Below are 23,184 nucleotides of genomic sequence, written 5' to 3'. Positions count from 1 at the left end.
ATAATCAACATCGTCGTCTAGAATTCTCAAATCATCAATAACAGTAATGTAAATATGTGAGACGATACCGGTGAACTAGATGACCCTGCCGATGAAATTTCGAACGGAGAACTTGTAGGATATCTCTTAATCTAATGAGGAGAAAAAAAGGAAAGATTACTACTTGAGAAAGAAGTTGAGGAATTAGGAGTCTTCATATTCGACCTTGAAAAAGACGTGCTTCATCACTAAATTAGAAAATGACTATAATTAATAATAAAAATAAAATAAGAATTAAGTGATAAACTTTTCCTTAATTTTTTTAAATTAAATAAGTGAAATGAATATTTATATTAGTATAATGGACAGTAAAAATAGACTAATGGAGTATGAAATAACTTTCTATTTCTATTTGTAGACATGCTAACATTAGTTGTATATCATTAGACTGTCTAAATTATGTTCCGAACTCTTTCCTTAATATTATCTAAGAAACTGTTTAAATATGAAATTGTTATAATTTTTTAGAATTTGAAAAATTCTATAACATAATTTTCACTCCAGATCATTTATTAAAATTTAAAAACAATTCCAATTAATATTCATGTCCAAATTACAACTCCAATTTCTAAATAACATTTTTAACTTGAAAATAAATACTATTTTTTTAAAAAAAATAATCTCAATTCTTATGTCAAGACACCCAGTAAATTATGTCATAAATTTTCACAATTCTAAGAAGGGATGATAGTAATTTTAGTTTTTCAGTTATTAATAAATGTTAATTTTGATCCTTATAATTCAATGTATTTTTTTTCAATTAAGTAATAGATGTGCTTTTGATCACTTTAGGTCGAAAATATGTTATATTGAAGTTATGATAAAACTATATTAATTTTAAATATAGAATAAACTACAAACTTATCATAATACAATATTTATATTGTAAGATAATTAATAATCATAGTGAATTTATGAATATTTTCTAGTAAAAAAAAGTAAAAAATTCATATTGTATCATTTGTTAATATTTCTTGAGAAAAATGATATCCTAAAAGTCCGAAACCATCGCAAGTACTCTGTGTCTAACTAAGCATTTAGGATTTTTGAACAGATAAAAAGAATTTGTTTAGCATATAAGGAATTTTATGACCTTTCACATGAAATAATAAATGAAATTCTGATTGAGTCAAATAACAAAAGATAAATGATTTTTCTGATACATGGGGAAAAAATGATTTTGTTCACCTATTTCCATTAGCTTAGTGACCGTTCAAGGAATAAACTCTAATATGTTATAATACTGTCTTTCAGGCAAAAATTCGGTGTAAGTAAGTTTTTCTCCAAAAAATTAATAGATGGATCCAAGTGTACTCCATGTTGCAAAGTGCAAAACTAACAACAAAATATCTAGTATAGTTCCATGAGTGGAGTTTGAACTAGTTGCAATAGAGTTCATCTTCATTACAATTGCTGACACAAATAACCATTTGGGACTTATATAAATACACACACAATTCAAAGTTTTTTTGTTGTCACAAAAAGCCTATAGAGAGCCAAAGAAACTGCCAAGTTAGTAGCTTAAACTTCGTGCTCAGCCAAACTACCTCCGATCTCTTGAAATTACCTTCCAGCAGTTAGCTCTTTGATCTGTTCTTTTTCGTGCTGCAAAGTTTGATATAAGATGAAAAGCATAAATTATGAGTTACTAGCTTTGCAGAAATTCTCTCGAGTACTTGAGAACTCATAACATCACATTGCAGAATGAATTGAATATGTATTAGTAATGTTAGCACGTTTTCTTTAGGTCTTATGTTTTCTAGGAGTTTTTTATCAGCATCAGAGATTTATTTTCACTCATATTCCAGATTACTAGTAGAAAAAAAGATATATAATATAGAATTCCTAGTACTTCAATTTTTATTATGTATACTATTGGCTGAGATGAGTTTGAAGGGAAAGAAACATGGTCTGTGAGGATTGATATAGTTGAGATTGAGGCGTAGTAATAGCAGTAGTTGTTGTCTTCCTTTTACTGTGACATGTTCCACCAAATATTGGTTGGTAAGGAGTAACATAGGAAAAAGGCGAAGGCAATATAGTACATGAAATAGTCAATCAAAATCAGGGAGAAAGAGGATATTCTACAATAGTTTAATCATGTCAATGATGTAGATGACAAAATGTATTAGAGCAATGATGTAGGTGATGAACTAGAATGGAGCGACATGGACATTGAGGCCAATTTGCTTGGGATTGAGTAGTTTTTTTTTGACGTTTTTTGATGTCAGACTACGTTTAGACAATCAGTAGAATGGAGTAGCAGAGTGTTTGATCCAAAGATTGTATTGCCGCTGCTTGTGTGAGATTCAGTATGACATGCCAGATTACTTTCCATTTATCACTCTGCTACTCTAGGCATTTATCTTGTACAAATAGTATCAAGTTAAAGTGTTAAACTACTAATTATATCACCAGACAGTCAACAATTGCTAAGCGCAAAGAGATGGAAAGAGCAGAAACAGACCAATTTGATCTGTACCTTGATTGAACCACAGCATCTGTCCCGACAGAACTAACTCTACCTCCTTTCCCAGAGACAACTTCATCCATGCTTTGTCCAAACCTTTTGTACCTACCACCACAAGCAACAAAAGCAGGGCAAGGCCTGTAAGCCTTTATCGGCCACCAACCAAAACCTGGAACTGTTGCGATCCCTCCTTGTATCCGTCCTTCACCATTACAGCCACTTTCAATCTCCACTCTCCCACAACCCTTACATGCTCTGTAAAGACATCAAATTCAATTCATTAACATTGCAGAATGTCCATTTACATCAGCAATCACTTGAACGAAATAGCGTAAAAAAAAAATCATAATCAAGACATCTACAGGCAGACTACAGCTTCCCAAATTCAGCCCTCTGTAACTATTAAATTTGCCATGGAAAATTCCCATTCTAATGTAACAGAAACAAATTCTATGGTTTGATAAGGAAGTCTGTAAGATCTGTCAAGACTGAAAACATCTAATCCAATTATTACCATTAAATAGCAGGATCAAGGTTAAAACTTGCATAGCTGATAACTTAACGTGTTACCCTTACCAAGAAAACATAGAATTTAGAAGCCAAAAATAAGTAACTACAATTTTTTAGCATAATCAAGATGTTGATCGTCTTTGCAGAAACATGCAAGAGAGTGGTGTTATGTATTGCATTGCATCCTCTTCTTCTGCTCAGAGAACTGATCTAACTAGTTTTATGCATCTTTGTTTGAACATCACATATCTTCAATTTGAATGAAGTCAGAAAACTATTCGCCCTTGCAGTTTCAACTGCCAAATCAGTTCTAATACATAGATTTTGATAGTTCTGGTAGAAAAAAAGGGAATAACTGATAATTGAGTGTGAAACCTGCGAAAACATGATAGTTTAGATATTTTTTTTACAATTATTCATGTCTTAACACTTTCTAAGCATTCCTGAAGCAATGAAGCAAAGATAAGAGTAAAGGATAAAAAATACCATCTAAAGTATCCTTGGTTTTTTGAGTTTACTATTTGAACTATTAGCTGTCCACTTTTCCTAGTTGAACTATTATCCACTACTTATCAAAACACAAGTCAACTATTCATTGTTCCTTTTCCTACCTGAAATATCGTCATTGTTTAGGTAGTAGCAAAAGGGAATAACCGATAGTTGAGGTATGTTTTAATAAACATTTGGTGATAGTTCAGATAAAAACTCGTACACGTGATAGTCCATAGTCCATAGTCCATAGTCGAGATGTGAAACTCAAAAACGAGGATAGTTTAGATGTGGTGGGATGTATGCAGACATTGACCTACTTTTGTGGGCTAGATGGACTGTTTCAAAAGACCGTCGGTATCAGATAAAGATAACTAGCTGCAAATTTCCCAAAAAGGGGTAACTTTCAAGAAATGAATTTTCAGCAGAAAAATTGAGCATACCCGGGAGGTAAAATTGAACTAGATTCTTGGTTTATCGAAGCTGGAAGAACATCACCACTAGACCCATTTTCTTTTTCTTCTTCTTCTACAAGAGGAGTTGAAGTAGAACAGAGAAAGGGCAATGTAGACCACTTATTGTTAGTGAGAGAAACTTGTTTCGGAGATAAAATTTGGAGCTTTTGGGATGGTACTGTTGGGACGGAGAGAAAGACGGAGCCGGTGGCCATGGTGGTGGCGGTGTTCATCTTCTCAGCCACTCTGTGGGAGCTTATGGCTGCGGATAATGTTTGTTATTGGACATCGTTTTGACACCAAGGAATGGGGAAAAAAATAAAAAGAAAAGTTTTTCAAAATTTCCTTTTTTAAAAAAAAAAAACAAACGGAAACAACATTAGATTTTTTTAAAAAAAAATAATAGACCTATGGAATTTTTTTATTTTCAGTAAACTACCTACGTACATTATATTAGTTCAAAAAGATACTATTTTGTTTCTTTGATTAGCCATTGTATAACGAACGCTATATGGGGATAATATAAACTTTCACTTGAAGCGGAATTGTGTTGCTGAATAAATTATTTTTGCACCTCTTGCAACTGGATACGTCGTTGGCGTCCTCAGGCCCTCTACCACCGGAAAATTACTTTGAAGATGAACCTGTTCAGATGCAATAGTCAAGACCTCTTGACGGTAAGATAACGGGTAAAGAATTCATATCATCACCTGTTGTTGCATCAGTATATTTACCCATTTTTAGCACATCTTTTGAAATACAAGACATACAAAAAGAAGGAAACCATCACCACGACCATGACAACATTTGGGCATTTTCACTTGTCAAACTGTGCATGTGTATTGCCAAGAAAGTTAGCAAAGCCAAAAATTCATGGCAAGAAACTAGCAATTTCTAACCACCAACGATGGGAAAAAAATAAGAAAAAAGGAAGTAGGAACTACATAAAATAATTTTATGGAGATTCCAGGGGGAAGTCAATCCTCCTACTATAAACGATCGCTATACCACTTTCCAATTTCAAAAGAATAATCAATCTTCTTCACAGTTGTTGCCTTGTTTAATCCTATCCCTGCACAACTTGTTGTCCAGCACCTCCATGAATGAGCATCACTGAGCAGTGATGATGGACCATGTACCATCTCCCATTATGGAGTTCAAACACATTAGTCACATTACCTGATCCCATATTGAGATACGCTTTCATAGTTACCCAAGCCGAATCTGTCATTACCCTTGCCTTTACATCTCTAATTTCGAAATTAACATTTTGCTCCCAGTTAAAAGCCAGCTGCCAGCTGCCAATGACTGCATTGTAACTGCATTGGCAGATACATTTTAGAACCAACTCAAGATGTGCTGAATGATATAAAGATGTATAAATGAAACATGCCACACTAAAACATTCTAGTCAGTGATTGCATTATAACTGCATTGGCAAATAAGTTATAGAACCAACTAAAAAGACGCGTTGGACGATACAAGCTTATTCGAGGAAAAAAAGGCAAATATATCCCACACGTCTAATCCATTTGTTTGGTTGGAAGTGGACTTGGGCGATTCTCATTCACCAATTCTTCTTTCCATTTTTTCCTTTTTAGGAAATTGAAGTAGCTTGACAAGCTGAAGGATGGGCATCAAAAATAGGTTAATATACAAAGTAAATGGTTTGAGGACTAAATTGTGGGGAAGAAGCTCAAATATACAAGCAAAGAAAAATTGTGGTAGCGGCTCATCATGTTTGGCTCAAATTACCATGTGAAAGAATCCAAGCATCTAACCAAGACCTTAATGAAATGAATAGAGTAACCCAAGACTACCGTAAACCATTCGGAAACCCTCACATAAACAACACAGATAGAAGCCACGCACAACAAATATGAAAAAGAATAATACAATAAATTACAAGCTAATTGCAGTGCATTTATACCCTAGAAGGAGGGGTCAGTTCTCTTCTCTTTCAAATATGTAACAGTATTTCCAGACAAACTAAACCAACAAGAACTCAACCCACTTGCAAATAAAAAAGAAAATTAGTGACCAGCAATTCAGATCATACAAAAACCTCCTAAAAGTGGACAACAAAAGACATACAATGCCCAGAGAACCAGAGTCTCGAGACTTGATTTTTCCAGGGGGAAGTATCACAAGTTGGTCATATAGAAATATTAGAGATATCTTAATCACAAAAAAAAGAAAAAGAGAGGAGGTTGAGAGGGAGAACAAGATGACAGACATGCAAGGTGCAAAGATATAGAAGTCGTAAAGCTCAAAAGACGACCCCCCATGAAGGATGGAAAAACTCATACCCCGTAAAGTACTCCCCAGAGGCATGAAAACACTTCACATAATCTGCATTGAGCCAAAAACGTTCCATAGCAGGAACTGATCTCTCTTTAATAATATTAAAGAAATCAGCATTGACATTCATTATGGCTCTTGTAGCTGCATAGTAAGCCTTCCATCCATTAATTGGAGTCAGAGAATCCTGCTCCAATGTGAAATCCTAAGAGAGGAGGAGAAAACAAAAGACAATCACTACATTGACATTTCCAGCCATGTATTGGTTAAACAATAAATTTGCAACATCCGAAATGCATGTAGAAACAAGGAAGTTCGTGGTCCATAAAGAAAAGTAAGAGGGGTTGTTGCACTTCTTATTTTTCCTATAGATGGAAAAATATTGGGGCTCGGAAACATTGATTTAAAATAGCAGATCATTAGCTGATAGACATACTTGTCTGATACAGAAAAGGGCATTCTACAAGGTATGGCATTCTTTACAAATCTTGTTTGTCAATAACTTTTACGTGGTAAACTCCTTTCAGCTTCTGTTTCTTTCCTTCCAGTTTCCAAGCAAATCAAAATGATGTAGCTAACAGCAGTAAAACAATTCTCATATTTCTTTTTGATTGTGTTGTTGTTCTTCTTGACTAGCACACACCTTGACTAATCTTGCCAAGGTATCTCAGAAGCAAAGATTGGCAACCTAATCCTGCTGGCTGGAGCAGATCGGCTGGGATTCGACTTAGAATCTCCAAGTTGATACTCTCATGTCCTCAACCACTACACCAGCCCCTTGGGGGCCTTACGTGTTATTCTATGTGGCCAAATATCTCTATGAATGTGTGCATATTCTAGTATCACAAGGCCATATATGGCTCAATTAATATCCAAAAACTGGGAAGTAAACAAGCACTCAAGAATTAATGTTCACTTTCCTCAAAGGAAAGCTCTACAGCATCCTTATCAAAAAGGCTGAGCTCTATCACATATTTTATAAATGTGTAACACAAAGAAACATTGGAGTTTACTGTCCTTGTATACCCTTCACTTACCATTTAACATTGAGTAGTGAATGTTGAGCTCTTTGTATACTTATTGAATATGCTTCCCTGGGAATGATTGTCCATGCCCAATGTCCACTTGTTAAGCATTTTTTGGAGCGACTCTACTGTACTCCATACATACCACTGAACCTCCCCCACCCCCTCTTGTGATTGGTTACCATGGAATTCCCCTCTTTGGATCTGATTTGCTTATGAAAGAAGGGTGTATTTTTAAAATTTCTACATCTTAGGTATGCCATATAAAAGAGGAGTCTTCAATTTGGCATAACTATTTAGCAATTCTAACACTTGGGAGTGCTGACACAGAAACTTCTGTGTAATAACTTTAAGCAGTTTTTTTACTTCAAAATTCCATATTGTTGGGAAGGAAAAAGTAAAACATTTAGCCCATAATAGAAGACAATGAAGAGTGAACCTAGCTTCAATGTTCTTGAGACAACAAGAAGGACCAAGCAGATGGCACCTGTTGATTCTGCACTAAGGTACTTTTTTATTTAAAATAATAATAAAAGCAATAATAATAAGTGCACTAAGCTCAAAATTCTTTCGACACATCCTATGAGAACAAAAAAAACTAAAGGAAAGAGTATCATAAAAGCTGATTGTTCATCTGCTTAATGTTGGAAATTAGAAGGAAACAGGATGATAGAGCTTCCTTAATGTCTAACACTTACATGACCTTTCTCCTAGAAGAAGTTTAAACCCAATCAGCACAACCGCATTCCGATATACCCTTAAATGGATACACAATTACATGAAAACACCTGAAGGAAGACAAGCTAAAAGACTATTTGACAACAGCCTTCAGATAACCTAATGAGCACCTATCTAAGATAGTATAACTCACTTATCATTCTATAAAAGCATCAACTAGAATGTAGATTCTCCTAATCCCAGATAAAAACACAAAATGAGATGAGAAATATAAGAATAATTTCTCAAACCATCCCACAAATTTTTCTTAGAATTTGCACGATACTACTCTCTTTGGCTTGGATTGAAGACGGCTAAAAGCTTACTATCTACATAGTCAGAGAGTCAAAGAAAAGTCAAAATCATCAGTTTAAACACAGTTCAGTGAATATTTTTCAATTAAAGTAGCTGAATTTAATTCTTTCCAAATAGTCCATTTATAGTGGATTTTTTAAAAATAAAGTAGCTGCCATTTATAGTGGATTTTAAAAAAATTAAAGTAGCTGAAATTTTTAACTCTTTTGCTCTTAAAGATTGAAAATGGCGTCACAAGATCAAAAGGAAGACCCGGTTTGGATGTATGCGCAGAAAGTTAGCGATAACGACAAGATACCTATATTCAATGTCTTTCGATAACGACAAGCCCTATATTAGATCTCTTTTTTGTAACAAGATCACAAAAGGGGAGCATTTATCGTCATAAACATCATCTCATGGTGATAATCCAAACATTACCGCTTGTCCAAGTTTCCCAGCTCATGTGAAGGAAGAACAGCAAAAGTTTATGGATAGAAAATTGAGTTAAAGACTCAAATGCAATAGGATGTTGATCTATTTATGTTTTAGTATGGATTTTGCTTGTACTATAGAGGATTTTGTGCAATGTACTTTTTTAGTTTTTAAATTAAACATTTGCTTATACATCGTCTCTGTGCAGGGATTATTTGAGTCTTTTTAAAAAAATTGTGCTTCACGCGCTTCTTGTTGCCTTCTTTTTTGTTTGTTTGTTGATGAAGTGGTTGTATTTAAAAGCATCATGAAGTTACAAAGTACACACGCTTCTTGTCTTACGCTCTCAAAACACTGCATTAACCTCTGCGCAAAACATTCTTCATTGAACTAATCCAAAGCAATCCAGATACCCGTTTTAAACATAGTTGGTGAATAATGATGTTCTATAACAAATAACTAATTCTTCAATCATCCTCCGGGCGGGTGTCAAATTAATTCTGCACTTCTCCAATTTGGGATGTCCCAGAAATTTTGAAACAATTCTATTTCTAAAACTCAACTTCCAAGCATTCATATTCATTAAACTGTTCAAATATTAGGTTTGATGAGATTTTCATGAGGAAAAGACAAGATAGTCCCTTAAAGTACAAGCATAGGAGTGTTTTGTTACTTATCTGTACTACTAGTGAATATAAATCATTCCCTATCTTTGTAAAAGTGGACAGCTTTGGTCTCTCTCTTAACAAAGTTGCTAAAACTAGCGGAAAACGGGTTGTACAATTTTTGTGCTGCTGCTGTTTTTTGTGGTGACATCTGTGTTTTCATATTGATTATAAGTGGCAATGTGGAAGACATAGATGGGAATTTGATTATGAGATGAGAGAATGGTACTTTTGTTCTTCATATTTCAAGAATGACATTCTGCCTACTGTTCAAATGATCGTTTCTGAAATAGATTCTTCTTCCGGTAAAAATTGTGATAGATATGGGAAAAAAATTAGAGGTTAAATCTTTAATTTCCAACAATTAGTTTGACATTTATGTAATCCAATTTACAAGGAGATGCGAGCTGTCATCTATGCGTTTTACATGTTTTTGAGTTAAAAGAATGAAAGATGAAGCCTTTCGTTAGAATCTCAAATTCGCTATGCATTTTGGCCTTTTACATTTAATGACTTATGAATTTTCTGAAAGGAGAGTTTTGGTAGAAGTAATTCTTCACCATGGGCTGCAAACACGAAACGGTCCTCTTCTCTTTCATTGGTGGTACTTTAGTTTACTTTAACCATTGCCGTTGTAGTCTTTAGACCTTTTCCGTTAGTATTGGTAACTCTGTTAAGAGATAGATCAAAACTGGCCACTTTTACAATGATAAGGGATGTTTTATATTTAGTAGTATACAGAAGCGACAAAGATACTCCTATATCCCTACTTAAGGGACTATCACAAGTCTTTACATCGGATTTTTTTTACTCTATCAAGCTAGCTTTTCAACTATCATTTTAATATTTATCGATTGTTAACTATCGTATTAATCACTTTCTTCCACTATCACTAATACGACACTAGTATATAATCTAAATTTAACATTTTAAACATATCCAGTCAAATACAATTAATATGTTATATGGAATGCAGATATTAATATAGTATATGGAATGCAGATAGAACTAATAATTGAAAAGAACTAAATCTTCATGGAAACTTTCAGAGGCACACCTTATGATAGAGAGCTTTCCATGCATTATCATCATTTGCAGCCTTCCTCATAAGCGAATTCGTCATGGAAAGCCTACAAAGACTGGGATAATCCAAATAGCTCAACGCGTGCGTCGTGATTTCAGGAACAAGCTGCTCCATCATCGACGCCCCTGTAAGTTTCTCCGCTGCCAATGTCGCAGGGACTTTCTCAACCATTTCACCCTCAACACCACCAAAAACACTACTAGTACTACTACTCCCTCCGTTCAAAAACGACGTCTTTTCAAAACGTCCTCCTCCACAACTACCACGCGAACACGCACAATTACAGGAATCCTCTCCGCTGTTCGTCGGAACCGATTTTGATCGGCGAGTCAAAAAAGCGGCAGCGACTACGAATATGCAACAGATAAACGTGACGGCGCTGGAGAAAAAGCTAGTATCCATTCATAAGTCATGAAAAAGTCGTCGTCGACGTTCATGTAGGGTTTCAGGGAATTCAATTTTGAAACCCTATTTGTATTACTGGGTTCTAAAAATGGAGAGTGGGGAGAATGGAAATTTGGTAACCGTAAAGGAAAAAAGTCTTAATTTAAGGGATCAAAGTGAAATATACAAAAGTAATAGGGGTGGATTTGTAAACTATTAACATGTTAATAAATAAAGTACATACATGATTTTGTTTTTGGTTTCCCCACCATTTAAGTCGTATTAATAGTGTGTAAAAGTTTGTAATAAATTTATCAATTTTAAAACAAATTTAGATATATGGTAGTTGAAGTTTTATATGACTGAAATTCATATAAATATAATTGAAATTAAATTTCTTATTGCTTGAAGTTCATGTATCTTGATTTTGAATATCAATCATGTGATATTTCAGACTCAATAGATTTGAAAAAAAAGCATAATTAAAAATAAAAGAATTATGATCAATTAAACTTCTTTTTTTGATAGCCAAATCAACTAGATAAGAAGAAAAAAGAATGTCAATTGCGTATAGTAAAGAGACAATAGCTAGAAGTAAAAATAGAGAACATGTAATATTTCAAATGAGCTCAACAATTGTACTGTTTCTTACCAAAAAGATCATTAACCTTTTTTCTCGCGTGCAATGGTTCACTTAAAGGAGAAAAAAAAAGGCTAAAGATACTAATAGAAAAGGCTACTCTGCCACCTGAAAAAGGCGGCACTATAGTACTCTCAAGTCCCATGTCTGAATTTTGGCTTTGAGTTCGAGGTTGATTAGTGTCAGGCCGGAGATCGTTATAATTATGAGTATGCTCTGGCTAAGTAATGAGCTAGGACCGAGGTAGGTGGCTCAACAAAAGTGGTGATGTTGGTCATTTGATCATAGAATAGTGCTTGCAATTAACTCTAAAGTTTAATTTAATATCCAAATCGTTGTCAATCTCTGTAAAGTTTCGTTGCTAATGTTGGCTGATAAAGATGGTGATTATCAAGAATTTTACTCTCTTTTCAAGAACAAAGTTTCACGCGTATTTCTCCCAGAAGTTAGAGGAAGAGAGTGTTTTCCGTCAGACGGATGGTTGTTCACCATGTCATGTTACGGAGGATTTAACTTGTTTGCATCCTTTCACCCGTGCCCAAATTCAACTTCCTTTGGGAAAAATTCTTATTGGCCTTACAAAGGTTCGATGAAGTAACTAAAGGAGAGGTGCATCATCACATCGCCAAAGCTATTTTATCTGCTAGTCCTTCTATTACGTTCAGTGAGAATTTTCAAGTTATTTGCTTTATTCAGTTTCTAATATGTCATGTCATTGCACGACCAACATCGTTTTACAAAAGAGGTCTACACTCGAATATACAATCGCATACTATTCTTATAACAAGCTCAAAATTATTTCACAACATAATTTGTCAATATATTGATCCTTCTGTTTTGAATTATTCGTTGTGTTTCTCTTTTACGGTATGCCTCCTTAAGAAATATTAATTACAAAGATTCTTGACTATTTTATTTTTATTTTTATTTTTATTTTTTAGATATAATCTATTTTCATCCTATTTGTGTGTCACCTCTCCATAATTGGGACATGTATAATTTCCAAGAACAATTACTATTAAATAGTCAGGCATCTGTAAATCAAATCTTTGGAGAGAAATAGAAATGGAATGTGAAATCCCTCTTGAATTTTCATTGTCACCAGAAATCATGACTAAAACCCTATCAAGGCTTCGGGTGAAATCCTCTCTTGACATTTAGGTGTGTTTCTAAATCTTGGCTTTCTTTAATTTCTAGTGGTGAATTTATCAAGATCCATCTCAATTTATCAGCTAATAACGAAAACACCCAACATATGCTTTTTTCGGAGGAACTCAATTTCGGAGACAAATGGATTTTTAAAGATTTTCCTCTTACATCTTTATTTAATGACTCTGTTACCCACGCTCTTGATTTGGATTATCCCATTGAAAACGACACTCAATGCCTCTATGTTTTGGGTTCTTGCAATGGATTGCTTTTTCTTTCTGATGAGGAAAATGATTTTTCCCTTTTATGGAATCCAACTATTAGAAAGCACAAAAAATTGCCTTTTTTTACACCTAGATTTAAAGCATACCATTTCAAATATGGTTTTGGGTTTGATGAGCTCCATGATGATTATAAAGTACTGGGTATTTTTAATTGTCATCTATGATTTGCATCTTCAAGAATGAAGGACAGAAGATTGGAAAACCAAACAGAAAGCCACGGCGTCCGGTGGATGAAGTCTACCTTTGTAATGTCAGGCGCAGGCGGCTGACTCAAGTGCCTCCGAACAGCGCGAAATGGTCGCTTATTACACGGCTCACTAACTCTGCCTGGGGTGTGGGTACCTATTATTCGTTGGCTCTTGGGCAAACCTACATCACAGTGCATTAGGATCATTCACGCACTTCCGGTACTGCCCGCCACGGTGCACGAAGGCAGTGAAGCTCCTCCTGCCATACCCTGAGGTGGATTCGAACTACCAAATAAGCCACTTCTCCTTGAATGCTCATTTGAGCTACTGATACCGGAACCGGTCTCTCTCTGGATTAATTGCATTGATGGCGATTCAGACGACGTTGAGGTCAAAGTCTATAGTCTAAAGAGCGATTCTTGGAATAGCATTGATAATTATGGGGATACATTAAGTTGTGGTTCAGGATCGTTTGTGGATGGGATGTTACATTGGCATACGGGTAGGAACATCATTTCTTTTGATTTAGCTAATGAGAAATGGGATAAGATGGAGAAGCCTTCTTATGAAGTAGGAGAGACTAAATTGTATCTCGGAAAGTTGGGAAGTGATCTTTGTATCTTTTGTGATTACAACAGAACTCATTTACGTGTTTGGGTTATGAAGGAGTATGGGGTTAAAGAATCTTGGATAAAGATGTTTAACATCAAGTATCCAAATGATCAAAGTCATTTGCATCCACTCCTTTTCATGTCAAATAAAGGTGAAATGTTGTTCTTGATTCAATCAAGATTCATGATATACAATTCAAAAGATGAGTTATTCAGATATCTCCGTCTTACTAACCATGAAGGCAATCATGGTGTGGAAATCTACATTGAAAGCCTAGTTTTTCCTTTTTCTCAACTGATGGGACAGAGAATCTAGCAAAAGAAAGGTGGAAAAACCTTAGATCAAAACAATCGAGTAACAAATAAATTGTAAGAGTACTTCCTTCTCAAGCGCTTTCAAATTTTGTTTATTATTTCAAATATACAACACGACGTGAATTGTGATGTATTGGTGAATGTTATTACATATGTACTAATGAACTTTCAGAAGTGAAAGTTATAATTGAAACGACACCCCCTATTATTCATTATGGATGTCTCTGATTTCTAATATAGTTTCAGCAATTATATATATGCTAATTGTTGGGTTTAATTGATAGGTTGAATGGGAAATTGAGGGAAAAAGAAGTGGAGAGGAAATGATATGTTCTCTCTTATTTTATTAAATAAGCTTTGGTCCCACATAGGTGGTGGAAATGAAAAGTCTCCTATTTAAAAATAGAAGCACTCCTTCATGTTGCTAAAGGGTCAAGAAGAGGGTCTCCCCTCGCGCCGTAGTCGTCGTCGCTCGCTCGGCTCGGCTTCGGCTTCGGCTACGGCTACGGCTTCGGCTTCGGCTTCGGCTTCGACTTCGGCTTCGGATTTGATTGATTGATAATCTTTTTGGACCAAATTTTCTTTAAATTTTTAATTAATTAATATTATTTATTTAATTAATTAATTAAGTGGAAAAAATCCTGACCCGCGACCCGCGACCCGCGACCCGTTTCTTTCCGGATTAATTTAAAATTTCCCTCCGTTTTTTCCAACCGATTTTTGAATGGTTGCAACCTTGTCCGAAAAGTTGCAAACCTTCTCAACAGGCAAACCTTTTCCCAACAGGTGCCTTTTCTGAAAAGGTATAAACAGTCTATATATATCTGTAAATCTTCAGAATGTTCCATACGAAAATTCTGAACATACCATCTTCTTCTTCTTCTTTCTGCACTTCCTAAAATCGTGTGATATACATCCTTCAAGTGGTTCGCTGTCATCAAAGATTTGCAGTATCTCTACTTTGGTGAGTAAATCGTTCTATCCTGGGAGGAAAAATTCCAAAACCTCGGGTACTTTGAGGGGAATAATTTCCTTAAGGACACACTGTGCATTCAGTGGGCTCGATTCTGTTTCTGCATTAACTTTTCCAGATTCTGTATTTTATTACCTTTACTTGTTGTTACTGGTTTTAATATTTACAATACAGTTTACTAACAATCTTAAGGAAATTATATTATTATTGTTTTCTAACCAAACTGTATTCTGTCTTTGGAGACTAAAACCTGTGTGGTTTTCTACTCCGTATGAAATAAATATTCTGATTTGAAGAGTATAAAAACTTCATTGGAATATTAAAGTTCATACTTGTACAACGATTTGAAGAGTATAAAAACTTCGTCGTTGTTTTTGTAAAAGGTCTGATATTCTGAAATATTAAGACAGTTTGTCTATTTTGACAGTGAAAAGAAATGACAAGTGATACTGCTACTACTTCTGCGACTGTTGCTGCAACAAGCCGCACTTCTGTGCCACCGGCAGAAAAACCAGGAAAATTTTCTGGAGCCAACTTCAAAGGATGGCAGCAAAGGGTGTTCTTTTGGCTTACCACTCTTGGTATGCAGAAGTTCACTAACGAAGATCCTCCTGTGCCCGCTGTTGATATGCCGGCCAATGAAAAATTTATGATTACTGAGGCATGGACACAGGCAGATTTTCTATGCAAGGGCTACATCCTAAGTGCTTTGGATGATGATTTGTACAATGTCTATAGTGCTGTGAAAACTTCTAAAGAATTATGGGATGCACTTGAGAAGAAGTACAAGACTGAAGACGCATGCTTGAAAAAATTTGTGGTTGCTAAGTTCCTAGACTATAAAATGATAGATAGCAGAACTGTTGGAACCCAAGTTCAAGAACTACAACTTATTTTTCATGACCTTATTGCTGAAGGCATGGTAGTTAATGAAGCATTTCAAGTGGCTGCGATGATAGAAAAATTGCCTCCTTCGTGGAGAGATTTCAAAAATTATCTAAAGCACAAGCGTAAGGAAATGAAGTTGGAAGATCTTGTGATTCGTCTCAAGATTGAGGAAGATAACAAAACAGCAGAAAAGAAGTTGCGTGGAAATTCAGCAATTATGGGAGCGAACATCGTTGAAGATGCTGCTCCAAAGAATAAGAAAAGGAAGCAACCTTTTGGAAAGAATCAGGAGCAGAACAAGAAAAAGTTCAAGGGCAATTGTTATAATTGTGGGAAAGTTGGACACAAAGCTCCAGATTGTCGTCTTCCGAAAAAGGACAAGAGAAAGGGACAAGCCAATATGGTGGAAAATAAAGAAGCTATTGATGATCTGTGTGCAATGCTATCAGAATGCAACCTAGTAGGTAATCCCAAAGAATGGTGGCTTGATTCAGGAGCTATTTCGCATGTGTGTGCAGTCCGAGAAGCATTCTCTACTTATTCCCCTGCAGCACCTGATGCGACGATCTATATGGGAAATTCTGCAACTGCAAAGATTGAAGGATATGGGAGAGTTTTTCTGAAAATGACATCCGGCAAGGTGGTGACGCTGAACAAAGTGTATCATGTTCCAGAAATGCGAAAGAATTTGGTGTCTGCCGGCCTTCTTATCAAGAATGGATTCAAGTGTGTTCTAGTTTCAGACAAAGTAGTTGTCAGTAAGAATGAAATGTATCTAGGAAAAGGCTACCTCACTGAGGGTCTTTTCAAACTAAATGTAATGGTTGTTGATGATAATAAAGTTCAAGCTTCTTCTTACTTACTTGAGTCAAATAATTTATGGCATTCACGTTTAGGACATGTCAATCATAAAACCTTGCGAAAACTGATTAATTTAAATATATTGCCTAACTTTGATTGCAATAAATCAAAATGTCAAGTATGTGTTGAATCTAAGTATGCTAAGCATCCTTATAAATCTATTGAACGGAATTCTAGTCCCTTAGAATTGATTCACACAGACATTTATGATATGAAGTCTACACCAACTCGTGGTGGAAAGAAGTATTTTATAACTTTTATTGACGATTGCACTCGATATTGTTATGTATATTTGCTTAATAGTAAGGATGAAGCAATTGATGCATTTAAGCAATACAAGAACGAAGTAGAAAATCAATTGAATAAAAAGATAAAAATGATTAGAAGTGATAGGTGTGGAGAATACGAATCTCCTTTTGAAAAGATATGTTTAGAATATGGAATTATTCATCAAACTACTGCCCCCTACACACCTCAATCAAATGGAGTTGCGGAAAGGAAAAACCGAACATTAAAAGAAATGATGAATGCTTTATTAATAAGTTCCGGTTTACCGCAGAACTTGTGGGGGGAAGCTATCCTTACAGCTAATCGAATACTCAACAGAGTACCCCACAGCAAAACACAAACTATTCCATATGAACTATGGAAAGGAAGAAAACCCAACTTGAAATACTTCAAAGTGTGGGGGTGTTTAGCAAAGGTCCAAGTTCCTTTGCCCAAAAGGGTAAAAATCGGACCAAAGACCGTGGATTGTGTTTTTATTGGCTATGCTACAAATAGCAAAGCTTGTCGATTTTTGGTTCACAAATCGGACAATCCTGAAATTAATGTTAATACGGTAATTGAATCAGACAATGCTGAATTTTTTGAAAATATTTATCCGTATAAAACTAAAAGTGAATCCTCAAGTGAAAGATCTAAACGACCAAGAGAAGTTCAAAAGGAAAGTAAACCATCCGAAGAGGATCCAAGGCGTAGCAAACGTCAAAAGATATCTACTTCCTTTGGACCAGATTTTGTGACATTCTTGCTTGAAAATGAGCCTCAAACATTTAAAGCTGCAATGTCTTCTTCTGATTCAGCATTTTGGAAAGAGGCAATCAATAGTGAGATTCAATCAATTTTGAATAACCATACATGGGAATTGGTTGATCTTCCTCCTGGAAATAAACTTTTAGGATCAAAATGTATATTTAAAAGGAAAATGAAAGCTGATGGCACTATTGATAAATATAAGGCAAGACTTGTGGTCAAAGGTTATAGACAAAAAGAAGGTCTTGATTACTTTGACACATACTCGCCGGTAACAAGAATAACATCTATTCGGGTGTTAGTGGCACTTGCAGCTGTATATGGTCTTGAAATTCATCAAATGGATGTTAAGACGGCTTTCTTAAATGGAGAATTGGAGGAAGAAATTTACATGGAACAACCTGAGGGTTTCATAGTTCCAGGTAAAGAAAGGAAAGTGTGCAAACTTGTTAAGTCACTTTATGGACTTAAACAAGCACCTAAACAATGACATGCAAAATTTGACCAAACAATGTTGGCAAATGGATTTAAGATTAATGAGTGTGACAAATGTGTTTACATTAAAAATACTCCAAATCATGAAGTCATTGTTTGTTTATATGTTGATGACATGTTGATAATGAGTAAAAACATTGCCAATATAAATGCTACGAAGCGTATGCTTCCTAGCAAATTTGACATGAAAGACTTAGGGGTTGCTGACTTAATCTTAGGAATTAGGATCCATAAAACTCCACAAGGTCTAGCATTATCACAATCACATTATATAGAAAATATACTTGATAAGTTTAAATATTTAAATTTCAATGTTGCAAAAACTCCAATTGATGTAAGTTTTGCACTTCAAAAGAATGAAGGTAAAAGTGACTCACAATTGGACTATGCACGAGTTTTGGGAAGTTTGATGTATATTATGAATTGTACACGACCAGATATAGCATGTGCTATTAGCAAGTTGAGTCGATTCACGAATAATCCTAATCAAACTCATTGGATGGCAATGAAACGAGTCTTGGGGTATTTGAAACACACCCAAAACTATGCTTTGCATTATAATAAATATCCCGCAGTAATTGAGGGATATAGTGATGCAAACTGGATCACCGGATCATCTGAAGTTAAATCCACAAGTGGATATGTTTTCACCGTTGGTGGAGGAGCAGTGTCTTGGAAATCATCAAAACAGACATGCATCGCCCGCTCTACAATGGAGTCTGAATTTATAGCTTTAGACAAGGCTGGTGAAGAAGCTGAATGGCTTCGAAATTTTTTGGAAGATATTCCATTTTGGCCCAAACCTTTGGCACCCATATGTATACATTGTGATAGCCAAGCGGCAATAGGGAGGGCAGGAAATGTTATGTATAATGGAAAATCGCGTCACATTCGACGGCGACACAATACTGTTAGACAACTACTCTCTAGTGGTGTTATCACTATTGACTACGTAAAGTCAAGAGATAATATATCGGATCCACTAACAAAAGGCTTATCTAGAGAGGCTGTTGAAAGATCATCGAGGGGAATGGGGTTAAGGCCAAGGACAAGTCAACATGGCGGTAACTCTACCTAGTAGACTGGAGATCCCAAGAACTAGGTTCAAAGAGATCAAACAAAGTTATGATTGACGGTTCAACATTGTCAAATAACTCAACCCATTCTCGTGATGATGACAATGTTCAGAAACAAAGGATAAAACCTTAAGGCTTTTAATGAGTTAATAAAGCTTTAAAGGTTTTTTAATGATTATCTAAATCTGACGGAAAATAACTAGATAGTGTGTCTATAGGACTACACGTTTAGAAATCACCTATGTGAATGTGAAGTATAAGTCGCTTCAAGGGGAATGACAGTAAAGGCCCATTCTCTATGCATTCACGAAACCAGGCGGTGTTCATGGCTGAAACGAACACAACCGTGAGAACCATAGATGGTTGATGATTGATTGTGTGACTTATGTTGTCTAGTTATACAACAAAGTTCGACGGTTCAAAGATATCGCATCTACCGATTGATCGAGTATATCCTATATAAGTTCACTATGGAAAGTTCAAAGGGAAACCTACTTATCCAGATGCAATTAATTTTCGCTTGTATATCACACACTTATCCGTGCATTCCTTTATCTTGTAGACATTCCCCATTCATGTGGGGGATTGTTGGGTTTAATTGATAGGTTGAATGGGAAATTGAGGGAAAAAGAAGTGGAGAGGAAATGATATGTTCTCTCTTATTTTATTAAATAAGTTTTGGTCCCACATAGGTGGTGGAAATGAAAAGTCTCCTATTTAAAAATAGAAGCACTCCTTCATGTTGCTAAAGGGTCAAGAAGAGGGTCTCCCCTCGCGCCGTCGTCGTCGTCGCTCGCTCGGCTCGGCTTCGGCTTCGGCTACGGCTACGGCTACGGCTTCGCCTTCGGCTTCGCCTTCGGCTTCGGCTTCGGCTTCGGATTTGGATTTGGATTTGGATTTGGATTTGATCAATTGATATGATTGATTGATAATCTTTTTGGACCAAATTTTCTTTAAATTTTTAATTAATTAATATTATTTATTTAATTAATTAATTAAGTGGAAAAAATCCTGACCCGCGACCCGCGACCCGTTTCTTCCCGGATTAATTTAAAATTTCCCTCCGTTTTTTCCAACCGATTTTTGAATGGTTGCAACCTTGTCCGAAAAGTTGCAAACCTTCTCAACAGGCAAACCTTTTCCCAACAGGTGCCTTTTCTGAAAAGGTATAAACAGTCTATATATATCTGTAAATCTTCAGAATGTTCCATACGAAAATTCTGAACATACCATCTTCTTCTTCTTCTTTCTGCACTTCCTAAAATCGTGTGATATACATCCTTCAAGTGATTCGCTGTCATCAAAGATTTGCAGTACCTCTACTTTGGTGAGTAAATCGTTCTATCCTGGGAGGAAAAATTCCAAAACCTCGGGTACTTTGAGGGGAATAATTTCCTTAAGGACACACTGTGCATTCAGTGGGCTCGATTCTGTTTCTGCATTAACTTTTCCAGATTCTGTATTTTATTACCTTTACTTGTTGTTACTGGTTTTAATATTTACAATACAGTTTACTAACACTAATAACTGTAAAGTTATAATTAAAACATACCTCCTGTAACAATAAAACGATTGTCATCTCCAAGAAAGTAGATCCAACTCTAGAATATGGTAAACAGGAAGAAACAAGAAAAGTAAATGTTAGTGCATCATCAAATACAACAATGTGACAAATGCAGTTTGGCTAGGCTGCTACTAGCAAGAATCAACAAACAGCCAACCTCGGCTTGTCGTAAATACTGTTTGAAATCTATGTGAACCTAACTTAAGAACTGCAATACATGCAAAAGATCGATAATCTGATTGAGAACACGACCAACTCTTTCTTTCTTTTTCAAACTCTTGTGGTTGGTCATTCACAACCTTTTCGACGTCTAATCTGCAAAACAAGTTCAAAGCAGACAACAGGAAAGAAAAATCAGTTCAGGCTAAAGAGTTGAAAAATAATACAACATGATCACAATCTTCCAAATATGAAACAAATTTATTAACTAGGAAGTTTTATCATTCATTTTAATTTTCTATACAGTTTTACCAACTAACCCAATGATCATCCTCGTTCCATCGCTAGTTAGGAAGAATCAAACAAGAAAGATGTTCTCTTTCTTACAAACAATATTTTAGTTTCTTGATCAGATTCTTATTCCGTGCTTTACACACACAAGAAAACTACTCATTCCTTAATAGTTTCTCAAAATGATTTGACAGCACATGTAAGAGAAAACAACACCTTTAGCAGCAGATGCTACGAGCATCAAAAGCACCTATAAAATTGATATTAATCTGGTGCATATCGACACACTTTCTAATGGACTATAGCTCTGTCTCACTGCCAGCAGAGATAAACAAAGAGATTAAAATATCACTTTGGCCTACTGAATTGCACACCTTTTATTTTTTGGGGTCGCAAATCTCTCTCGCTTATAGCAGAGACATAGAATTGTCACTAGTCCATGAAATGAGATTTGACTAATTCACTGCCTGAAAAGTGAATCACTACAAAACCGCCTCTTTCATGGAGAATTTTGTTAACTCGAAACCATAACTTCAAACTCTCTGTGATTATGAAAAACTAAAGAAGATTGTTCAGTTTGATGATACATTGCAATTAGTTCCTGAATAAGCATGATTATCTATTGTAACACCCCGCAATTTCTAAACAAAGATTCAAACCATTATTCGTATGCGTATAGGCCCGAACATGAAGATTTCTAAGTTGTATATGTATGTTAAGGTTCATTCTTAAGTAATTGAAGTGTATCAGATGTGACCTAGGGTGATAAGGAACCTCTAGCACTAAGCCAAGTTCAAAGTCTTCCTACTAACTAAGTTCTCGCATGAGTTTATATAAGGATCAACTTCTAATGACTATATCTCCTAGAATATAAATAAATAGGTGTCCTATGACCTATCAAATTAAAGTTATTTGAGTGTTCTTTCCAACGCCACCAAGTTGCATCAATCTGAGTTCAGAGTAAAAAGTTATGACCATTTTACTAGAGACACTGTGAGTTGTCAATGTTCGATGGGAAAAGTGACGGCCCGTCAAACTTGGCCATCACACTTAGGCAGAAAGCCTGTTTTAGGGCCAACTTTGACGGCCTGAGTGATAGCCCATCACCCGAGCGATGGTCCGTCACCCAAAAGACGTCAGACAACCAAATTTCATCAATTTTTATATTTTTGAGGGTATTTTTGTCCTAAAAACTTTTGGGGAGTTATCTAAATGGCCCTAAACATGTAGGAAATCAATTTTCATTATTAAAAACCTCGCATTTACTCCTAAATTTCAACGCTCTCAATTCCCTCAACTCAGAAACTACTACAAGAAAAGCAAAGCTACGGTTTCCAGGTTTCCAAGCAAGTTCTTCTTTCAAGCTTCGTTCTCTCAGGTATGTAAGGCTTCAATGAGAGTATTCATTCCACTCTCATGCCTAAAGTATTTTGGTTTTATGATGAATTATGTTTAAATTTAGGGTTTTACCCAATCTTCTTCAAGCTATGATTTTTATGTAAAGTTAGAGTTTTTATGAAAGATTTCTTATGCATCTCACTGAATTACTATGAACTATATGTTTTATTATATGATTATGATTCTCCAAGCATGTGTCAAGATTATTTATAAAGTTATGAAATTTACTTTTGAGTATTTACAGGTTATGCATGATTTCAAGTAAGTTTTTCATGTTTAAAGTCCTATGCATAGAAGTAAAGATATGTTTATAAAAGAGATATTTGAGCACTGCCTCACAACACTTATGATTCAAGGTATGATTTATGAGCTTAGTCTCACTTATGATT

General features: G+C 35.4%; 3 protein-coding genes across 4 annotated transcripts; 1 reads left to right on the top strand and 2 right to left on the bottom strand.

The window, feature by feature from the left end:
• Positions 1 to 1,300: 1,300 nt before the first annotated feature.
• LOC129890182 (uncharacterized) lies at positions 1,301 to 4,282 on the bottom strand. 2 transcript variants are annotated; one of them, XM_055965738.1, is made up of 3 exons: positions 3,952 to 4,282; positions 2,507 to 2,764; positions 1,301 to 1,644 (listed from the first exon to the last, which is right to left on the bottom strand). In XM_055965738.1, the coding sequence occupies exons 1-3, from the start codon at positions 4,194 to 4,196 to the stop codon at positions 1,617 to 1,619; spliced, it is 531 nt and encodes a 176-aa protein (XP_055821713.1). In that variant the 5' UTR covers positions 4,197 to 4,282; the 3' UTR covers positions 1,301 to 1,616. The 2 variants fall into 2 exon arrangements, with proteins under 2 accessions (XP_055821713.1, XP_055821714.1); XM_055965739.1 differs by having other exon boundaries at positions 2,522 to 2,764; positions 3,952 to 4,281.
• A 475-nt stretch (positions 4,283 to 4,757) lies between these two features.
• LOC129890181 (F-box protein SKIP8-like) lies at positions 4,758 to 10,989 on the bottom strand. Its single transcript, XM_055965737.1, has 3 exons — positions 10,458 to 10,989; positions 6,273 to 6,469; positions 4,758 to 5,282 (listed from the first exon to the last, which is right to left on the bottom strand). The coding sequence occupies exons 1-3, from the start codon at positions 10,884 to 10,886 to the stop codon at positions 5,030 to 5,032; spliced, it is 879 nt and encodes a 292-aa protein (XP_055821712.1). The 5' UTR covers positions 10,887 to 10,989; the 3' UTR covers positions 4,758 to 5,029.
• A 1,660-nt stretch (positions 10,990 to 12,649) lies between these two features.
• On the top strand, positions 12,650 to 14,262 carry LOC129890815 (F-box protein CPR1-like; the record flags this gene model as incomplete). The annotated part of the gene is made up of 2 exons (XM_055966291.1): positions 12,650 to 13,094; positions 13,404 to 14,262. Coding segments are annotated over 2 exons (1,098 nt in total), but the record flags the coding sequence as incomplete, so codon positions are not given.
• Positions 14,263 to 23,184: the final 8,922 nt, after the last annotated feature.

Source organism: Solanum dulcamara, chromosome 5 (assembly GCF_947179165.1).
Source record: "Solanum dulcamara chromosome 5, daSolDulc1.2, whole genome shotgun sequence".
NCBI classification, from domain to species: domain Eukaryota; kingdom Viridiplantae; phylum Streptophyta; class Magnoliopsida; order Solanales; family Solanaceae; genus Solanum; species Solanum dulcamara.
This window is presented reverse-complemented; position numbering and strand designations above follow the sequence as displayed.

Bases quoted from the DNA above. Each gene is read 5' to 3' on its own strand.
- LOC129890182 (XM_055965738.1), bottom strand. From the start codon at position 4,196: ATGAACACCGCCACCACCATGGCCACCGGCTCCGTCTTTCTCTCCGTC. The intron at 2,765-3,951 runs GTATGCTCAATT...ATGTCTTTACAG, and splicing joins AGTTCAATTTTACCTCCCGG to AGCATGTAAGGGTTGTGGGA. The intron at 1,645-2,506 runs GTCTGTTTCTGC...CAAACTTTGCAG, and splicing joins TCAAGGTACAGATCAAATTG to CACGAAAAAGAACAGATCAA.
- LOC129890181 (XM_055965737.1), bottom strand. From the start codon at position 10,886: ATGGATACTAGCTTTTTCTCCAGCGCCGTCACGTTTATCTGTTGCATA. The intron at 6,470-10,457 runs GTGTGCCTCTGA...CTCCTCTCTTAG, and splicing joins GGAAAGCTCTCTATCATAAG to GATTTCACATTGGAGCAGGA. The intron at 5,283-6,272 runs GTATGAGTTTTT...CTGCCAATGCAG, and splicing joins TCTGGGGAGTACTTTACGGG to TTACAATGCAGTCATTGGCA.